The sequence below is a fragment of the Arvicola amphibius genome, chromosome 4 (assembly GCF_903992535.2).
Source record: "Arvicola amphibius chromosome 4, mArvAmp1.2, whole genome shotgun sequence".
Lineage (NCBI taxonomy): Eukaryota > Metazoa > Chordata > Mammalia > Rodentia > Cricetidae > Arvicola > Arvicola amphibius.
The window spans coordinates 43,625,381-43,643,763 of NC_052050.1; the positions used below are offsets into that span (position 1 = coordinate 43,625,381).

General features: G+C 39.3%; 2 protein-coding genes across 3 annotated transcripts in view; one reads left to right on the plus strand and one right to left on the minus strand.

Moving 5' to 3' along the window:
- The first annotated feature begins 1,181 nt into the window (after positions 1 to 1,181).
- On the plus strand, positions 1,182 to 7,649 carry Cryba1 (crystallin beta A1). Of its 2 annotated transcripts, XM_038328366.1 has the most exons (6): positions 1,182 to 1,212; positions 2,012 to 2,076; positions 3,016 to 3,134; positions 4,698 to 4,839; positions 7,038 to 7,180; positions 7,502 to 7,649. In XM_038328366.1, exons 1-6 carry the CDS (start codon positions 1,182 to 1,184, stop codon positions 7,647 to 7,649), a joined length of 648 nt encoding a protein of 215 aa, XP_038184294.1. The 2 variants fall into 2 exon arrangements, with proteins under 2 accessions (XP_038184294.1, XP_038184295.1); XM_038328367.1 differs by lacking the exons at positions 4,698 to 4,839; positions 7,502 to 7,649 and having other exon boundaries at positions 7,038 to 7,164.
- A 1,021-nt stretch (positions 7,650 to 8,670) lies between these two features.
- Positions 8,671 to 18,383, minus strand: part of Nufip2 (nuclear FMR1 interacting protein 2) — a 32,955-nt gene continuing 23,242 nt past the window's right edge. The window contains exon 4 of the mRNA XM_038326367.2: positions 8,671 to 16,696. Within this exon, the coding sequence (XP_038182295.1) occupies positions 16,644 to 16,696 (53 nt within the window). The 3' untranslated portion in view covers positions 8,671 to 16,643. The remainder of the gene's footprint in view (positions 16,697 to 18,383) is intronic.

The following is an 18,383-nucleotide window of genomic DNA, read 5'->3' on the forward strand; positions in this document are numbered from 1 at the left end:
TTGATTCCTAGCACTGTAAAAGAAACAACAGCTTCTCAAACCCCCATATTAGTTTATTTTGAAAGCTTGGTAATTATCACAAGAGGCCTCAAAATCCTCAAGTTTCTGGGACATAAGGTGGTGGAAGAAAATGTGTGTGCTCAGGTTGAGGGTAGCAGCTGAGGCTGCCTGTAGCACTAGGAACACTTGGTGGACAAGGCAATGGCTTGCTTGCTAACCGACCCCACCCCACGATCTTTCATGCAATAGTTGTTCATGTGCTGAGTTTTTCTTTCCTTCTTTCCTCCTTCCTTCCTTCCTTCCTTCCTTTCTTTTTTTTTTTTTTTTTTTGTTGTTGTTTTTCGAGACAGGGTTTCCCTGTAGTTTCTAGAGCCTGTCCTGGAACTAGCTCTGTAGACCAGGCTGGCCTCGAACTCAGAGATCCGCCTGCCTCTGCCTCCCGAGTGCTGGGATTAAAGGCGTGCGCCACCACCGCCCGGCTCTTCCTTTCTTTTAAGATAGACTTTCACTGTGTAACAGTCCTAACTAGCTCTTGTAGACCAGGCTGGCCTCAAACTCAGATCTGTCTGCCTCTGCCTCCCAAGTGTCGGGATTAAAGGCGTGCGCCACCACCATCTGGCTTCAATGTTTAGTTTTGTAAGAATACTTTCACCTTATTTATTTTATCTTATTTTTTGAGACAGGGTCTCACTATGCAGCCCTGATTGTTCTGGAACTCCCCCTGTAAACCAGCCTAGCCTCGAACTCAGAGATCCGCCTGCCTCTGCCTCCCAAGTGCTGGGATTAAAGATGTGTACCACCATATCCAGCTTTACTTTCATATTTATGGAAAAATATATGTGGTCCATTTTTGTGTGTTTGGTAGAACCTATCAAGATTTTAGGGAGAACCTAGGCAGGATAGGATAGGTACAAACATTCACTACAGAGTGCTTCTGTCCTCAGCTCCCAACTGCTCAGAGAAGACCTCCCTGGACAGCCAGTTCTGCCCAACAGTAGGGCCTCTGCACTTCTGTAACCCTAAACAAAGCTCAGAGGGACACACCCCCACCCAGTAGACTGAGCCACTAAAGCTCTGAGGATCAGGAGAAACAAAGAGAGAGGGAAAACAGAGTGCTGACAGAGCCATTGGACGTCAGCTGCAGGACTATAAAGAGGGATTCATAGAGGATGCGGCAACAGATGGAGACCCAGACTGTGCAGAGGGAGCTGGGTGAGTAAGGCTCTGACGGAATCTTTGCCTTTACTTTCTTTCACCCAAGAGACAAATGGAAAGGAAGAACCAGTTGTCTCCTGCCTAGAGGTTAGAGCCTTTGAAGGTAGGGAAAGTGGGGAACTTTGGTCAGTGGACAGCTTCATTTGCTACCTTGAGGAGTCACCTATCTGGCAATAACTGCTTCCCTTTGGGCACAGGGAGGTGTAATGGGTAGGAGATGCTGCTTATTTGGAGGCTCCACAGCTTTGGCGTGGTGCTATATCAATCACCCAGGAATTGCCAGCCCTGCTATTGAGATGCTCACCCAGTATAGAGTCAATAGCAACACAGATGAGTATTGTGAGAAGTGAGGGAAGGGAGGGAGAAGTCAAAATCTGCAGACTGGAGAAGACAGGGTGGTAGTATGGACATGCAGAAAAACAGGTCAATTTTGGGGCTTGGAAGACCACAGAAGATTCAAGTAGAGGTTGCCTTTTAATTGGGGCAGGTAAGGTGGGGAATTCTGACCCTACTGCCTGAATGACTAGATACATGGAGTCTAGACATTTGTCAGAAAGTTGATATTAGGGTACGTTAGACCCAGGCAATGTTGTTTCTGAAGGCAAGCAGAAGGTCAGAAGGTACAGTGACTACATGTAAAAGGTTTATTGTTGGAAAATCTGAGGTTTGGGTAATAGCACCAGAGCCAGAATCCTAAAAAAAATCTGGGATTTCAAGCCTCTTTTCCTTTTTCTTGTGCCTTCTTACCTCACTACCCCCATCCTGAAAGTCTTATCATTGATGTTATATCTTCCAGAAACTCTTCCAACCACCAAGATGGCTCAGACCAACCCCATGCCAGGGTCCTTGGGGCCATGGAAGGTAAGCTGATCCAATAACATGGAAAATGGAAAGATCCAACAGGCAGGGCTGAGGTGCTGCCGCACAGTAGCTACAAGATCGCACTTGCTCCCTGACAGTGCCCATCCAACAAAAAGCTGTCCTGGAGGAGGAAGGCCCACTCAACACCCAGACTCTGTTGGAAGGCTTCCATGATGGGTGGGAGATGGTACTTGTCTTGGCCAATTCAGACTTGCCGTTAGATCCCAAACAAGCCATGGGATCCAGGCCTCCCTACTCAGTCTGAGGTTGAGCTGAAGTGCCAGATCCCAGGCCTTTCACTGTTTCCCTAATACTTAAGCCTTTCCTCAAGCTCTGGGGCAAGTTCACAGTTTTGGGAGCTTGCCAGGTAAGGAAGCAAGTTCTAGTTGAAAAGACAAAAGATTTATACTTTAGAAGCAAAGAAATAATCCTCAGGGTACTTTTAGGAGTCCCAGAATCCTGGTCTCTGGGTCATAAGAGTGCAGGACAAGAGGGGGAATCAAGAGTTCACAAGGCCTTGGTCTGGTCAATTGAGCTCTCCATTATCCCTGAAAGACCATTCTTATCACAAAATGCTTGAACATGTCACTGAGCAGCGGGGCTTATTTGAAACCCTTTTTGCCATGTTTATTCTGGAAGAGACCTTATCAGGCATCCTAGACTGTGGCTAGTGATGAAAAAAAAGTACAGGATAGCTGGGTGGTGGCGCACACCTTTAATCCCAGCACTCGGGAGGCAGAGGCAAGCGGATCTGTGAGTCTGAGGTCAGCCTGGTGTACAAGAGCTAGTTTCAGGACAGGCCCCAAAGCTACAGAGAAACCCTGTCTCGAAAAACCGAAAGAAAAAAGAATTACAGGATAAATACAAGCTCTTAACTTGCACCTCTTTTCTTATTAGTGTACCTGGTTCTCTTTCTTGTCCCATTTCAATCCATTTCAGATAACCATCTATGATCAGGAAAACTTCCAGGGCAAGAGGATGGAGTTCACCAGTTCCTGCCCAAATGTCTCTGAGCGTAGTTTTGATAATGTCCGATCCCTCAAGGTGGAGTGTGGCGCGTGAGTATGAACACCAACAGAGCTGACAGGCCTTTTTCAAGTCTCTTTAGACATGGTACCGTAAGGATATAGGACATTGTTCCCCAGAAGTTAATCACTTCTTAGAGGCATCTTATTTCCTAAAGGAAATGGTTCCATGATTAATTAAGTAACTCAAAAACTAGAAATGATGATGTTCATATCTTGGTAATATATGTGCATCAGGGCAGGACAATGACAGTAATTGAATCTGTGCTTTGGAAGTGCACAGGCCACGCCTTTCGATTCCTTCAGAACAGGCACAGAAGCCTGTTTATCTTGCCCATAGAAAATAGGGAGAAGGGAATTATTCTTTCGTCCTTTTGATTTTTTTGAGACAGGGTTTCTTTGTGTACTCTTGACTGTCCTGGAACTAGCTCTGGCCTCTGCCTACCTCTGCCTCCAGAGTACTAGGATTAAAGGCATGTACCACCACCACCTGATTTGAAGGGATATTCTTGTGAATGACAGAGGGTTTTTTGTATGTTTGTTTTTTTGTTTTTTTTTATGTTTGTTTTTTTTTTTTTTTTGAGATAGGGTTTCTCTGTAGCTTTGGAGCCTGTCCTAGAACTAGCTCTTGTAGACAGGATGGCCTTGAACTCAGAGATCCACCTGCCTCTGCCTCCCAAATGCTGGGATTAAAGGTGAGCGCTGCCACCACCACCTGACTGAGAGATTTTATGACACAGATGTATTGTCCCAGAACAGACACTGTTGGTTAATTTCTCTATTAGAGGAATGAAATCCCAAGGATCTAGAAACACATTAGTTCTCAGTGTTCCAGAAATTTCTTGTCAATCTTGGTGAGGGATTCTCTAGCAGGCCTAGGTGTGAACCCATACTAGTCTAAGTGGCTTTGCATGTGACCAAGCTTCCACAAGCCGCTCTATACCAAAACAGAGCTTCACAGTCCTTTAAAACAGAAAACACTTTAAGACATCTTCAATATATAAGATTCAGTGGTTAACAACTTAGCTAGAATGCTCCATTCAGGTAAAAGTATGGAAAGCAAAAGGAAGAACCCTTAAAGTAACAAACAAGTATAGATACCCAACCCATCATGCTTTTGCTCTTAGGAAAAGGCTTACAAGATCTAGAGCCAGCCGGGCGGTGGTGGCACATGCCTTTAATTCCAGCACTCGGGAGGCAGAGGCAGGTGGATCTCTGAGTTTGAGGCCAGCCTGGTCTACAAGAGCTAGTTCCAGGACAGGCTCTAGAAACTACAGGGAAACCCTGTCTCGAAAAACAAAACAAAACAAAGCAAAACAAACAAAAAAAAAGATCTAGAGCCAAAGAAATGGTCAATGAGTCATCATCAATCTTAAGTCCAGGTCACTAGAATGGAAACAGCTTTGTTAATACACATTGCTAGGTAAAGAGAATCTTCAGTAATTTCAAAATACATTTACAAAACTGTTTGATCAAAGTTATGAGCATTCATTACCTAGGGCTTTGTGACTGACTTGATGTTATCCCACTATGAACTCATCTTAAACAAGAGAGACCTTCTCTTCAAGGCCATATACCGTTACCTGTCTTTGGCAGCTGGATTGGTTATGAACATACCAGCTTCTGTGGACAACAGTTTATCCTGGAGAGAGGAGAATACCCTCGATGGGAGGCCTGGAGTGGGAGCAATGCCTACCATATTGAGCGTCTCATGTCCTTCCGCCCTATCTGTTCAGCAGTGAGTGTCAAATTTTGACTTTTTTTTTTTTTGCATGTGAGTGGGGTAAAAGATGAGGTCAGACTGACATTTGTTTGCTTCTGTTGATTATGTTGAATGAAACAGGAAGGATGAAAATAACGAGTAACAACACTGTTCCCTTCCTTTAAATCTGACTTGATTTCCCCCTTATGCTAAAAAGGGACTACTTATAGAATTCTATAGGACAACCAGTGAGAAACCACTTACCCTGTACTACAAAGTAAATTTATGACCAGTTAAATTGCAATGTGTTAAGATTTCACTAAAGAAACAGGCTGATTTATCTCTAGTGCTAGTACTGGCCTTTTGGGAACCTATTCTCTTTGGATGGATACCTTGCTCAGCCTAGACACAGTAGGGAGGGCCTTGGACTTTCCCCAAAGAAATGTGCCTTAAGCTGTAGAGTAGATGGGGGAGTGGGGTGAGGGGAGGTAAGTGGAGCGAATGGGAGGGGAGAGAAAAAAAATAAAATTAACAAAACAAAAAAAATCCACGGTGATGCTTAAGTACATCCTGAACAAGTAGAAACTGAATAGGCGGATCTTCTAGTATTGCTTATCTGCATTGGTAAGTAAATTTTGTTTTTTTGTTGTTTTGTTTTTCGAGACAGGGTTTCTCTGTAGTTTTGGAGCCTGTCTTGGAACTCGCTCTGTAGACCAGGCTGGCCTCAAACTCAGAGATCCGCCTGCCTCTGCCTCCCAAGAGTGCTGGGATTAAAGGCGTGCGCCACCTGGTGATAAGTAAATTTTTAACACCAGGCACTATTTAACAACGGATCAGGCTGCATTCTAAATTGAATCTGAAAATAAAACTTGTCTATTTTTAAAACGATGTAACAACATTCTTGTGAGATATACTATGTGCAAATGGGGAAGAAACACTCCTAATCTGTTTCTGAGGACTCTAATTATTTCTTACACTACATTTAAAATGAGTAATTTCCATCTTTAAACATAGGCACCAACTCATCCTTTCAGTTCCTTAAATATCCAATTTTCCATTAAGTTCTCATTTAGGATATAGTTGAACTGACCAAACTTGGTCATCTTTTTTAATTTTGAAAATACTTTTCTGTTGCCATTTTCTCGGTATTGACATTAGTATCTGACATGACTTAAATGCAGTTTTCTTTCAGCTCTTGGTTTTAGTTTGTTTTCAGTAACTAATTTAGGGGCTGAGGTAAGGCAGATCAAGCCAGATAGAGAACAAAGTGGCAGAAATATGTATTTGGAAATGTCAAAGGCAGATTACAGCAGCTGTCTAAAAAAAATTACATTTTAGTACAGGAATAAGGTGTGCAGTCAAGCTACTGCCTGCTTTAGTGCCCAGTCTCCACATGCTTCCCCCTCCAACATGGTGACCCCAGCTGGAAGTGAATGCCTCCATCAGGCTGCACTTAGTCTCAGAGAGCTGGGCATGGTGGTGTACATACTTCTAGCACCCAGAAAACTTGAAGGCAATCTTGAATATTAAGTTTTTGTTAAGTTTAAACAGAAACAGACCAACAATTAGATTTTTTCTTTGAGACAGGGTTTGTGTAATAGTTCTGTCCTGGAACTAGCTCCTGTAGAGCAGGCTGGCCACTTGAATGCTGGGATTAAAGGCGTGCACCAAAACCTCTCAGGCAATTAGATTTCTAAGGGCAGAAAATGGTCCTGATATTGGGAGTGACACTTGTCTGGGCTAGCTTTTAAAAACATTCTCTTGATTCTTCTCATGAAGTTAGATATGAATACCTCTGAACCTAAATCATGTACTTTATTGGGAAGGTTACTAGAAACAAAAATGCAAGCACACAGGTACTGAAGTGTTTTATACAGTGAAATCTTGCTGGGGCTGTAGGTAATAATTGTACAGCATGGGTGACACCCTGGATTAGATTATGGACAGCAGTACCAAAAAACAGGTGACTATGTATTATTTTTTAATGCATCCTTATTTTACACTTTTTTAATGTGTAGCCCAAGCTGGCCTCAAACTCGTGATCCTCCTGCCTCTTCCTCCTTCAGCAACTACTACTAGCATTCACCACCAGAACTGGCTATTTTACACTGTCTTATATTGGTTAAGTTCAAAGATCATACCAGTAGATCTTGCCAGTAGGCAAGAAAGTGTTTCAATTTTTGGAAAATAATAGCAATGCAATAACCACTAAGGTTTTACCTTCTGGGTTATAGAATCATAAAGAGTCTAAGATTACCATCTTTGAGAAAGAGAATTTTATTGGACGCCAGTGGGAGATCTGTGATGACTACCCTTCCTTGCAAGCCATGGGTTGGTTTAACAATGAAGTTGGTTCCATGAAGATACAATGTGGGGCGTAAGTACGTGTGAACATTAAGATGCCAAGGGTTTACTAGATTCCATACACTGGCACCCTAACAACTGGCATAATACTGTTGGAATTCTTTCCCCAGCTACTGCTTGTTCTGCTTTCTTCTAAGTACCTCTGTAAAAGCTTTTAGACAACTAAATTTTTCACAATTAAGGCCAATCCTTTGTAATCATACTACACTCAGTAAACAAAAATGACATGTTTTCTAATACCCCCACCCCGCAACCCAGAACCACTCAAGTTTGGGGGGTCTATGTCAGGTTCTTAACCACATTTAATAATGTGATATGCTTTAAAATTTTCTAGCTGGGTTTGCTACCAGTATCCTGGATATCGTGGTTACCAGTACATCTTGGAATGTGACCATCATGGAGGAGACTACAAACACTGGAGAGAATGGGGATCTCATGCCCAGACTTTCCAGATCCAGTCAATTCGCCGTATCCAACAATAGTGGATTAAAAGTTCCAGATTTCCTCAAGTATGAAACCTTGCTAAGCACTCTAGGCTTTATGTTCTACTCAGAAACTGCTTCCAAATGTTAGCTGCTAAAATCCATAATAAATGTCATTTAAAAAAATAAAAAACTAGCCTTGGAGAGACTGAATCAACTACCACACACAAATCCCTCTTGTGACTGACATTTTAAAGATAGTCTTAATAAAACCCTAAATTCCCAGCCCAGGTAGTGGTGGTGCACAACTTTAGTCCCAGCACTCTAAAGGCAGAGGAAAGAGGATTCTTGAGTTCAATTTAAGTCAGCCTGGTCTACAGGGCTTGTTTTATGGTAAGAGAGCTACACAGAAAAACCATCTTGGAAAACAAACAACTCAAAATACCCTTGTATGTTCTTGTCAATTATTTGCCAGGACAAGGACAATATTCCTATATCAAATAATCCAAATACTATCACTCTGACTGATTATGCATATTTTCTCCCAATCTCCACCATTCTAATAATCTAAGAATTTTTCCAATTTACAATTGAGAAATTGTAAGAATTAAGAAATTTTGGTTAAGAGTGCTGTATTGCTTTTGCAGAGGACCCTTGGTTTCCAGCACCCACTTGAGGTGATTCAGACTTAAATCCAGATCCAGGGATCTATGTCTCTGGTCTCCGCAGGCACCTATATATACACCTCACCCCGCCCATTAAAAATCCTTTAAAGTGATAAAAAACAAACACTCTCTGGAAGGCAAGAAGACACCTCAAAGATTATTCAGAGAAAAAGATGGGGAAGGTCACACCTTAAATCTGAGCTCTTGGGAGGCAGAGATCATCTGTGAGCTTGAGGCCAGCCTGGTCTACATAGTGAGTTCCAGGACATCCAGAGCTACATAGCAAGACTATGCCACAAGAAAAGAGACATACTGTGTTCTTTGCACAATCAACCTTTGAAAGTAGTCAATGTCACCTTAAGCTTCCAGTGAAGAATTAAAAAATTAAAGTACACACAAAAAACAACACAAACACCTCAAAAACTTGAATTTTTTTATTCAACAATGTACACTTATTGTCTTATTTGATCTACAAATCTCTCAAGTTTTTCTGATAAAATAAGTAAATCTGAGTATGGTTGTAGAGTGTAATTTTGTTTTTTTAAAACACTGAACATTAAGTAAGACATTGATAAAGGAAGATCATCATGTAACTGATACTTCCTTGAAATCCATAACATCAGCAACAGCTTTAGTAAATACCTAAGCAGTTAGTTATTTAGCAAAACAGTAAATTTCTGGCCACTGTTCATCTATCTAGAAAATACCTACTTTTACTTTTTAAACTGGGCAAAATACTGAAAAAATTTTCAGAGGGAGAAGGGCAAACATCTAACATAACTGTCATTTACTAATTATTCTTTCCCAAAATTAAAGGCAACCCAGCTCCTAAGTAAATGTCTGTGCACACAATACAGAGATGATACTTCTCCAATACATTTGCCGCCATGCAGGCCAATCTGGCTTTGAACTCATAATTGTCCTGCTTCAGCATTCTGGTCGTCAGGATCACATGTGTGCACCACAAAACCTAGCTACCAGTATGTTCTAAGACTGGATTTAAATGAACTATTGACAGATGCTAAAGAGTACTGAAAGCCATCCATGCTGTTTGCTACTACCTGTGTTTATAAGGCTATGCATTATAGACCACATTTTGGACATCTTACTAGTTATTAACTTCCACTATGAGCAGAAGTTTTGCTGTCTTTTCAAAGTCAACAACACACACCAAGAAGAGAAGTAAATCCTCTTCTAGATATAGACAAAGCTATGAAATGAAGTATCTCATATGTAGGAGCCTGGGGAAAACATCATTGACAGTATCTTCTACCCAACTCTCCTACAAATGCCCTAAGGAAATTATAGAAATTATCTGTTAAAAGAGAATAACTAGGTCTGGCCAGCACATCTATACAACCTTATTAAGTGCACACTTCCTGTCAAGTGAAGCTACTTAGTACATGCAAATGCACTGGAATGAACCTAACGTGCCCAATTCCTAAACTTGTTCTCATCAGCTTGGCATTAAAAAAAAAAAAAAAAAAAACTGGACCTTTAACTGAATAATTTTGATAAACTATCCAGTCAAATTTATGCTAGAACAATAAAGGTTAAAGAGGGGGGCTATCCTACCTTTAAACCAGCTTTAAAATATAACATTGTCACAGAGCTTCGTATGGCAAAGTTTTTTCCTTCATTTCAGCTTGATTGACTTTCCATTTCTTTTTCATATTCAAAATTTCACTGAGAAGAGCACTGGATCCAATGGTTTATAAAGCCGATACAACTGCCCTGTTTCAAGAAAAGCCCTTTAATAGATGCAAGTCAAGCTCTCATTTCAACTGAACTTTATTCAACGGGTGCCAGTTTTCCTCCCTTTACTTCCACTGACGAACTAGTCCAGAATTGATGAGCTAGTCCAGAACTCTGAACATGTTTCCAAAGATGGTAAAGCTAAGAACAGCAAAATAATGACTTTTGGTAATGACACACAAATTAAACTTTCAAAACATGTGCATAGCTTTATTCATCTACTTAGATCTAACCTTTTCACGGAGCTTCGGCAAAACTGAGTGTGCAAAATGCATTTCTAAAACGTAATGCAAGCAAAGCTTTTCACATTTACACTGGCAGGAAATACAGAAACTAACAAGTCACATTAGGGAGACTTCAGATCTGTTTTTGTTTTTTAATGACAAGAATTGCACAGTTTATTATTGAGACAATTGTTGCAGACATGAATATCTAAATTTTTCTAAGCAAGGTGCTTTAACAATAATAATTTTTGTTGTTGAAAAGAGCCAAAAGTTTTGGATCAAAGCTCACAAAGAATCCCCAATTAATGTGGACTCCCATCATCTATCTTCCTGTATTTTGCAAACAATGCTTTTAATAACACCTTTCATAACACTAAGGAGACAGCAAGCTGAAACTTTCAAAGAGCACAAAGAAATGGTGTCATCACATTACTTGAAGGTGGTGCTGGGGGTGGGGTAGGTAGTGAAGAATCCTTTTTACTATTTCCCACTACAGACCAGCCACTAACAGACTTAAAAAAAGGGGGGGAGGGTGGGGAGTGAGGGAAGAGAAACTAGTGAAAAACAAGCCACTTCCCCAGTTTATAAAAGAGTTCCAGTTTGACAAGATCTATGACTTTAAACAGAGAGCACCAGTTGGGAAATAGAATGAGCATTTCAACTGCATAAAAATCAGTGAGGTGGTAAGAACCATCAGCATCTCAGGCATTACTACATGGCCTTTCCAAAGTTAATATACATGCAAGGCACACCGATAGAAAAATAGATCTCTGGCCAACAAATATATTAAGTAAGCAAATTAAAATTTTGGCTCTGTAATATTGGCAACATCAAAATATAACCAGATAGCTTTGGACCACACATCTTTCTCATATTCCTCCACCTCATTTGGTGTCCCTCCCCTACAGACTTTTTGGGGGTTTTTTTTCTCCTTCATGTTTGACTATGTGCTTGAGAAGATTTTTCCTTTGTCAAGTAGCATTCTTATACTTTGTTTACCTTTGTTAAGTGAAATATACACTAGAGAAGCAGAATAGTTGGGAGCTTAAGACTAAATATGATTGGTTCAGGGCAGCATTACTTTTCTGATGCAAAAAAAAAAAAAGCCAGCTTACTGACAAAAAAGAAAAATTACTTCCTTTAATCCTTCCCAATTCTTTCGAGAGGGAATAATAGAAACAAAGCTAAGGTTTAAACAATTCAGTAGTAGAAGACACTTTAAGGCCAAAAAGTATAATATTAAACCAAAAATTTATTTCCTAAGTTACTGTCCCCTTCATAGGTTAACACAAACTACAGACTGACTCACTCCTGAAGAGAATTATAAACTCTGCTCATCACTTGTTAGTGGCTGTGCTACAGAGAAAAGGTATTAAAGCAACCTATGGTATATAGTAATGTTAAAAAGTGCATCACATTCTTGATTTTCAGTTTCCCATAGCAGCAGCAGCAGCAGCAGGCGTAATCTAAGACAAAACAGTTGTTTTCATTCTAAAGATGCAACAATACCTAATGAAATGTATTCAAGATTGTGAAAAAGTATCTACAAAAGATAAATGCAAAGACCCAATAGACAAATAGAACTTAAGGTATTCGTTCATATTTACATATTAAAACCACTTTGTTAACACCAAATCTTTACAATTAGCAAAAGAAATGTGCATTTTAAGAATAAAACAGATGTCACTAAAGCAGTATCCATTTTGGAGCCTTTGTTTAGCACCTGAGGAAAAGGGATATATGTGGAAAGCTATTGTAATGTTGATGTAAGCTGGTTTGGTCTGTAGATTACAACTGATTTACAGCAAAAGCAAAAGACTAGGGGAAACCACTTGTAGCTTTTATAACAAGGCTACTAAAAAAGACACTACAATGTTAAAAAAAAAAAAGGCTTCAGAACCCTGGACAGAAGTTTTCTAAATAGTCTCAACCAGCAATCCCACTACAGCTCAGGGTGTCTGTTAAGTTTCCAGGTCTTTACTATTTGATAGTCCTTGTAACACAAAAGTAACAAACTACTGATGGTTTGTTGGGCATTTATTTTATTGACAGAGAGCTCCAAACTCTCACACCACTGCTGGCATCCAAAAATTGCTTCCAGGACCTTTATTTCTATACTCAGTAAATTAGCACTTGAGTGGAATTAATGATTTATCACTCTTTTACACCAACACAGACGACCTTGCTTCTAACACATCTAAGTGTTTCTAAACACTGATTTTTAGAACTAATCTCCTGTGTACTTCTGGCCATCTTTAAGGAGCTACTCATGCTTCTAGGCTTTGTCCTGTGCACACTTTCCAAACTACTGGGGTATGGGGAAAATAAGCAAACCCCACCCTGGCAGGCATACATCAACAGGATAGTGTCCTTTACATGTATTTGATTCATTACACTGTAATAGCTGGTTAAACAGAGGAATTGTGTCATTTGAAGACATGGTCGAGTGGCATTAAACCCTTAGCAATTTGAGCAAGAAGTGATTTGAGAGGTACCATTACATACCCCATTGGACAGCCTTTTAAATTGAGCCGAGTCTTAACTGGTAAAAGTTCACATTACACACCAAAACAAACAAAAAACCAACCAAACAAAAACAAAACAAAAAGGCTTTTGGTGAGGATTGGAAACAGCCTAACAACCAACTGTGAAACTGCTGCTGCTGTGTCCTAGTTGCGAATGAACCACTACACCTATTTTCTCTAAAAACTGTCATTAAAGAAAAAGAAATCACAGCACTTGTTTGATTTATGAACAACTTGCAGATTCTGAGTGGTAACCAACAAAGTAGACGGAGGACGGCAGAAAGCTCTCACTAACGAGTCTCTAGATATTGGCTATCCCTCCTAGAAAGTAGAGAAGGGCAGGCTACTACAGACACCATAAACACACTTTATTGATGTGAAGGTTCATTACTAAGGTTAGAGGAAACACTATGCAATTAACTTCAGGTTGTTGAAGTGGGGGTGAATAGAGAAAAGATAAATACACCCTGTCTTTTGTTGGGAAGGGAGATTATTCAAGACATTTCACACAAAGTGAGTGGTATGTGACGCAAAACCCACAATCAAGACAAACTGAAAAAGAAATCATCACCCATAATTAGTTTCCTAGCTAATAAAAAAATAGGTCATGATTTCATCCTTAGTGCCATTTTTTCTAGTACTACCCTTTAAGGATTTGAACCACCCGACTTTATTCCGTGTAATGAAAACAAATGGCACAAAATAAATACAAGTTTCATTCTCTGAATACTAATATAATGTCTTACACATTCATTTACTAATTTAGTATCTTCATCTTTCCCTCACACAAGCACCCCAACATACATACATCCACACACACAACTTTTCAGTCTTTTAAATGGAGGGATATTAAAAATCCCCTCTAGACTGTATTTGGTTTATGCTACAGTACTAATACTCTGAGTTGAAAGAAAATTCTTTATACCAACAACATACTGTTATTTAAATGTGCTAAATGAATCACAGCTGATGTTTCTTTAGAAGCTTACACAAAAATAATCAGAAAACAGATGAACTTGTAAGACTTTTTTTTTTAATAAGTGCTCTGTAAGGAATTGTGTGAGGACCTAAGGAGAAATATTGAGACAAGTATCAAACAGCACAAAGGAGATCTGTCCCAAAGTCCTGCTTGTACTGAGGCAATTAAGTCCATTAACCCAATGTCCAAAAAATACTGACAGTTAATATGATGGGCCACTAGGGATCCCAGAAAGGTGAAAGCCATTTAATAATTACTGTATATACCTCTTAATCATATCAATCAAGAAAATTTCAGTGGAGAAATCAAAGTGAAATGTTGCATTGTTTCATTTAGAAATGAGATTCTCAACCTTTGGACAAACAGAGAAGGGATACATTCTCTTTAGCTTCTCTGAACTCTGAACAGAGGCCTGAAAGATATGGAAAGGAAATTATGAAAGAGAAGGCTTTTAAAGGTAGCAAGTATTACTTTCTAAGTTTAAAAGCCAAATTCAGGAAATCGGAATTTTTCTTTCCATTATGATTATGTTCAACCTTGTATGCCACAAACCAAGGAAGTTGTTTTGTAATTTGTGAAACAGAAGAACTTTAAAATTCCAGGCAAGCAAAATGACATTAAAAAAAAAGACTGGGGTAAGGATTTGGCCCTAAGGCGACAAGTGGTTACACAAGGCAATTAAACACACAGCAGAACTTTAAAACCTATAAAACAAACTGGAGCCTCTTTTTTCTTTAATCAACTTTTTTAAAAAAACTTTTTGAAAATTTTTATTAAAAAAAAAAAAAAACAAACACAGACTTTTTTCAGTTCAGTATGTGGCGTGTTGCATTTTCCAGTTTGTTCAATGCTTTAAAGCTCAAGGATGCCACACTTTGAATTGTACACGGGCCTGAAGCATCCTAGCTTTTGGCAAGCAGGCAGGAGACTCAACAACAAAAAAATGAAAAAAAAAATTCAAAATAGAACAAAGCACTAAATGCAGGGCACATCTGTAAACATATTATACATTTGAAAATTACAATATCAGTAAAAGTGATACAGTTTACAGGTGAAATGAAACTATCTGAAACTGGCCTACCACAAGTTTCTGAACCTGGACTGATACAATAAGTTATTATATATATTATGTATAAAAAGTTTTGTTTACATCAAGTGGAATTGGCAATCCATGCTGATACTTTTTAAAAATCTAAGCAGGGCAGAAATCCAGACTAAAAAGTATTTTTCTCTGCAGTAAATCAAATAGCTTGTTTCGTGAAGTATTTGTTAAAAATCTGAAATTAACAAAACCAGAAAATCCATCCATACTACAATCGCTCAAAACTGGACATTTCTTAAAAAACAAATAGAGTAAAAAGTACTTTCTCCCCCAAACATGACTAGGGGATCCAGTATGCCTGTTAGAAGACTGCAACTCTATAAATGCCCTGCTATTTTAACTTGTATTTGACAAACATGGATACACTAATTTCTCTGTATGTGTTTGTGTGTGATGTGATGCATCAGGCCAGAGAACTTGTTATTATGCCACTAACATCACCCAGTCTTAAATTGGACCCTTAGTTTCTACACACACACAACACATACACACAACACACACACTCACTTATTTTAGCATGCTATACACAAGCTGCAGCGCAACAGGATGGTAATGTGATGGTAAGACAGGGCTAATGCTCTTTTCTGCCCCAAACAAAATTTCCAGATTTTCACATTATTTTCCTTAAAAAAAAAAAAAAATCTTGCTCTAATGATAAAATATATTAAGATATAATTAGTAGCTAGTAAGCTCAGAAGTAGAATTTGCATGAAAACACGCCTTCTACAAGCAGTGTTTATTACCTCCTCACTGGCTAAAAACATTTTTTTAAGAACTTTTTTCCTTTAGATTTTGCTGAGAAACTGAAATTAAAAGAATTTACAAAAAATACATGTTTCGCTTAGATGTTTGATGAAAAACAAGAGTACACACTTAGTGTTAGTGACAGAGAGCAAGTCTGAGCACCTACAGCAAAAAGCAGAATATATTTTTGCTCCCAGTTACACAATTATGATGAATAATTATCAGCCAATTCCTTGTTCTGCAACCTTTCTTTAAATGACACTCTTGGATTTGTCAGCTGTTAAAAGTCACACACATAACCAAAGTTAACTATGTACCCACCAACTATTCCAGGATTGTAGAACTTCAATGCCCTCCCCCGACCCCACCCCCACAAAAAAATAAAGGAAAGGAAGGAACTATTTCCCCAACACCCCACAGAGGCTGCACAACTCCTGGCAAGACATGCAAATCAGATTTTAAAAACCAACAACAAAAAAACAAACAACAAAAAACACCCCTGCAAACTTCAAGGCATTTATCCAGCATTCTCGCAGGGCTCAAAATAAAACTAGAAGATCAAGGGCGGAGAAGGGGAAATGCTGCATCACTCTGGGCTCCCCGTGATTAGTGTATCACTTTAGTCACAACAAGATACGGATACCTAGAGTAAGTGGATTTGCCTTTCCAGTGGGTCATTTGTTGCCCAAGTCGATGACAGCAGGAACTTTAGAACCACGCTTGTTAAGTCTGTATTCATTAATCACTTGCATTCACACTTAAAAACAAAAACTAACAAAATAAAGGAAAGACTATTCGGTACCGGAGATTAAATAACCATGTGTAGTCTCTTGAAATAAATTTGATTCCTTAAGAAGTCTAATTACTCTCAGTTGCCTTTTTTTAAATAACTATATATATATATATATATATGTATATATATATATTTGTATATATTATCCTGTGATTCTACTTATGGTTCCTCTGCTGCGTTGAAGATCTAGGAGCATAAAAGCCTTGTGTCCCCCATGAACGGTGGCTCTAATGCTGCAGAAAGGTTACAAATAGGCAGTCTGGTCCTTCATTGATCTGGACTATCCATGGCTTCATTGTAAGTGATTATCCTTTTGGGATCTAGAGGCAAAAATGGGGAAAAAAAGTAAATTAATAAAAATAAAATTCTGGAATTAACCAGGAAACAAATCATAAGCAATCACCATTTAAACTGCTACATGTCTGATAAAAATAAAATTTAAAGGCCATTTCTCTTTGGTATTATCCTAAGTGTTTCTTCTCATTTAAAATGTCGCTGTTCAACACAACCAACCAATTCCCAACAACATTGTCCCTACCAGGAAGTAAGGGCAGAGAACAATTTTTTGGACAAACTTCACCACTGTGTGCCCGGCGCACAGTACTTTCCTAACACGCTCGAGGTCCTGGGTTCTTTATTCCTTCCCCATACTCCAAGTAAGGCATGTGAAGCTCTAATTCTTTATTTAATACAAAGGTAGAGGTATAAAAATAGGCGCACACCTTTAATCCCAGCACTCGGGAGGCAGAGGCAGGCGGATCTCTGGGTTCGAGGCCAGCCTGGTCTACAAGACCTAGTTCCAGGACAAGTTCTAGAAACTACAGGGAAACCTTGTCTCAGAAAAAAACAAAACAAAACAAAACAAAAAACCTTAAATTTTCCTTAGTTTAAGAATTAAGCTATCAGATGGGCAGTGGTGGCACACACCTTTAATCTCAGCACTCGGGAAGCAGAGGCAGGCAATCTTTGTGAGTTCAAGGCCAGCCTGGTCTACAAGAGCTAGTTCCAGGACAGGCTCCAAAGCTAGAGAAACCCTGTCTCCAAAAACCAAAACCAACAAACAAAAAAAGAAGTAACCTATTGTAGGGTGGTGGTAGCACATGCCTTTAATTCCAGCACTCAGATAGAGGCAGGTGGATCTCTGTGAGGCCAGCCTGGTCTAGAGTTCCAGGATAGCTAAGGCTACAGAGAAACTGTCTTGAGTCCCCTTCCCCAAAAGAATTAACCTAGCTTAAACTGGGCAGTGTTGGTGTACACCTGAGTTTAAGGATAGCCAGGACTACATGGACAAACCCTGGTGTTGAGGAAAAGAACAACCAAAAAACAAACAAAAACTCCCCCAAAAGAATTAATCTAGCTTTAACAAGGAGATAATATAAAAATGTCTTTTCTCTCCAGCCTGGTCTACAAGAGCTAGTTCCAGGACAGGCTCCAAAGCTACAGAGAAACCCTGTCTCGAAAAACAAAAGTCTTTTCTGGAACTCCAAAGGCAACCTGGCATGAAGACAACGTTCATTTCTATAGCCAGTAGCCATTTTATAATACAATTAGGTAGGTTTATTTTAAGGAGATCATAAGGACATTATTAATCATTAGGCGATGGCTATTATAAGAAACAAAAAGAGTAGCTATGGTATTTGCAAGCCATACCCACCAGATAACCCTAAGGATGCAGCAGAGGCTCGCATACCATGGCAGTAACCAAGTCTCTAATGCGATTGAAGCACTCAACAAGAGGGAAAAATTCCTGGTACTAGAAACCTAACCAATTATCTCTGACTAGTAAAATCATGTATTCGGGATGAGAAAGCACAACCACCACTTTACTAATCCACCATAACCCTAACTACACTGAATAGTATTTGTTCTTATATTGACAGGTAAGCCTAGTTCTCACCCCACATCAAGGAAACTTTTCTTTGCAACAAATGGAGACCATTACAGAAAACTAAAACCAATCAAAATACAGAGTTGTGCCAGTTAGTAGTGGCATATGCCCTAATCCCA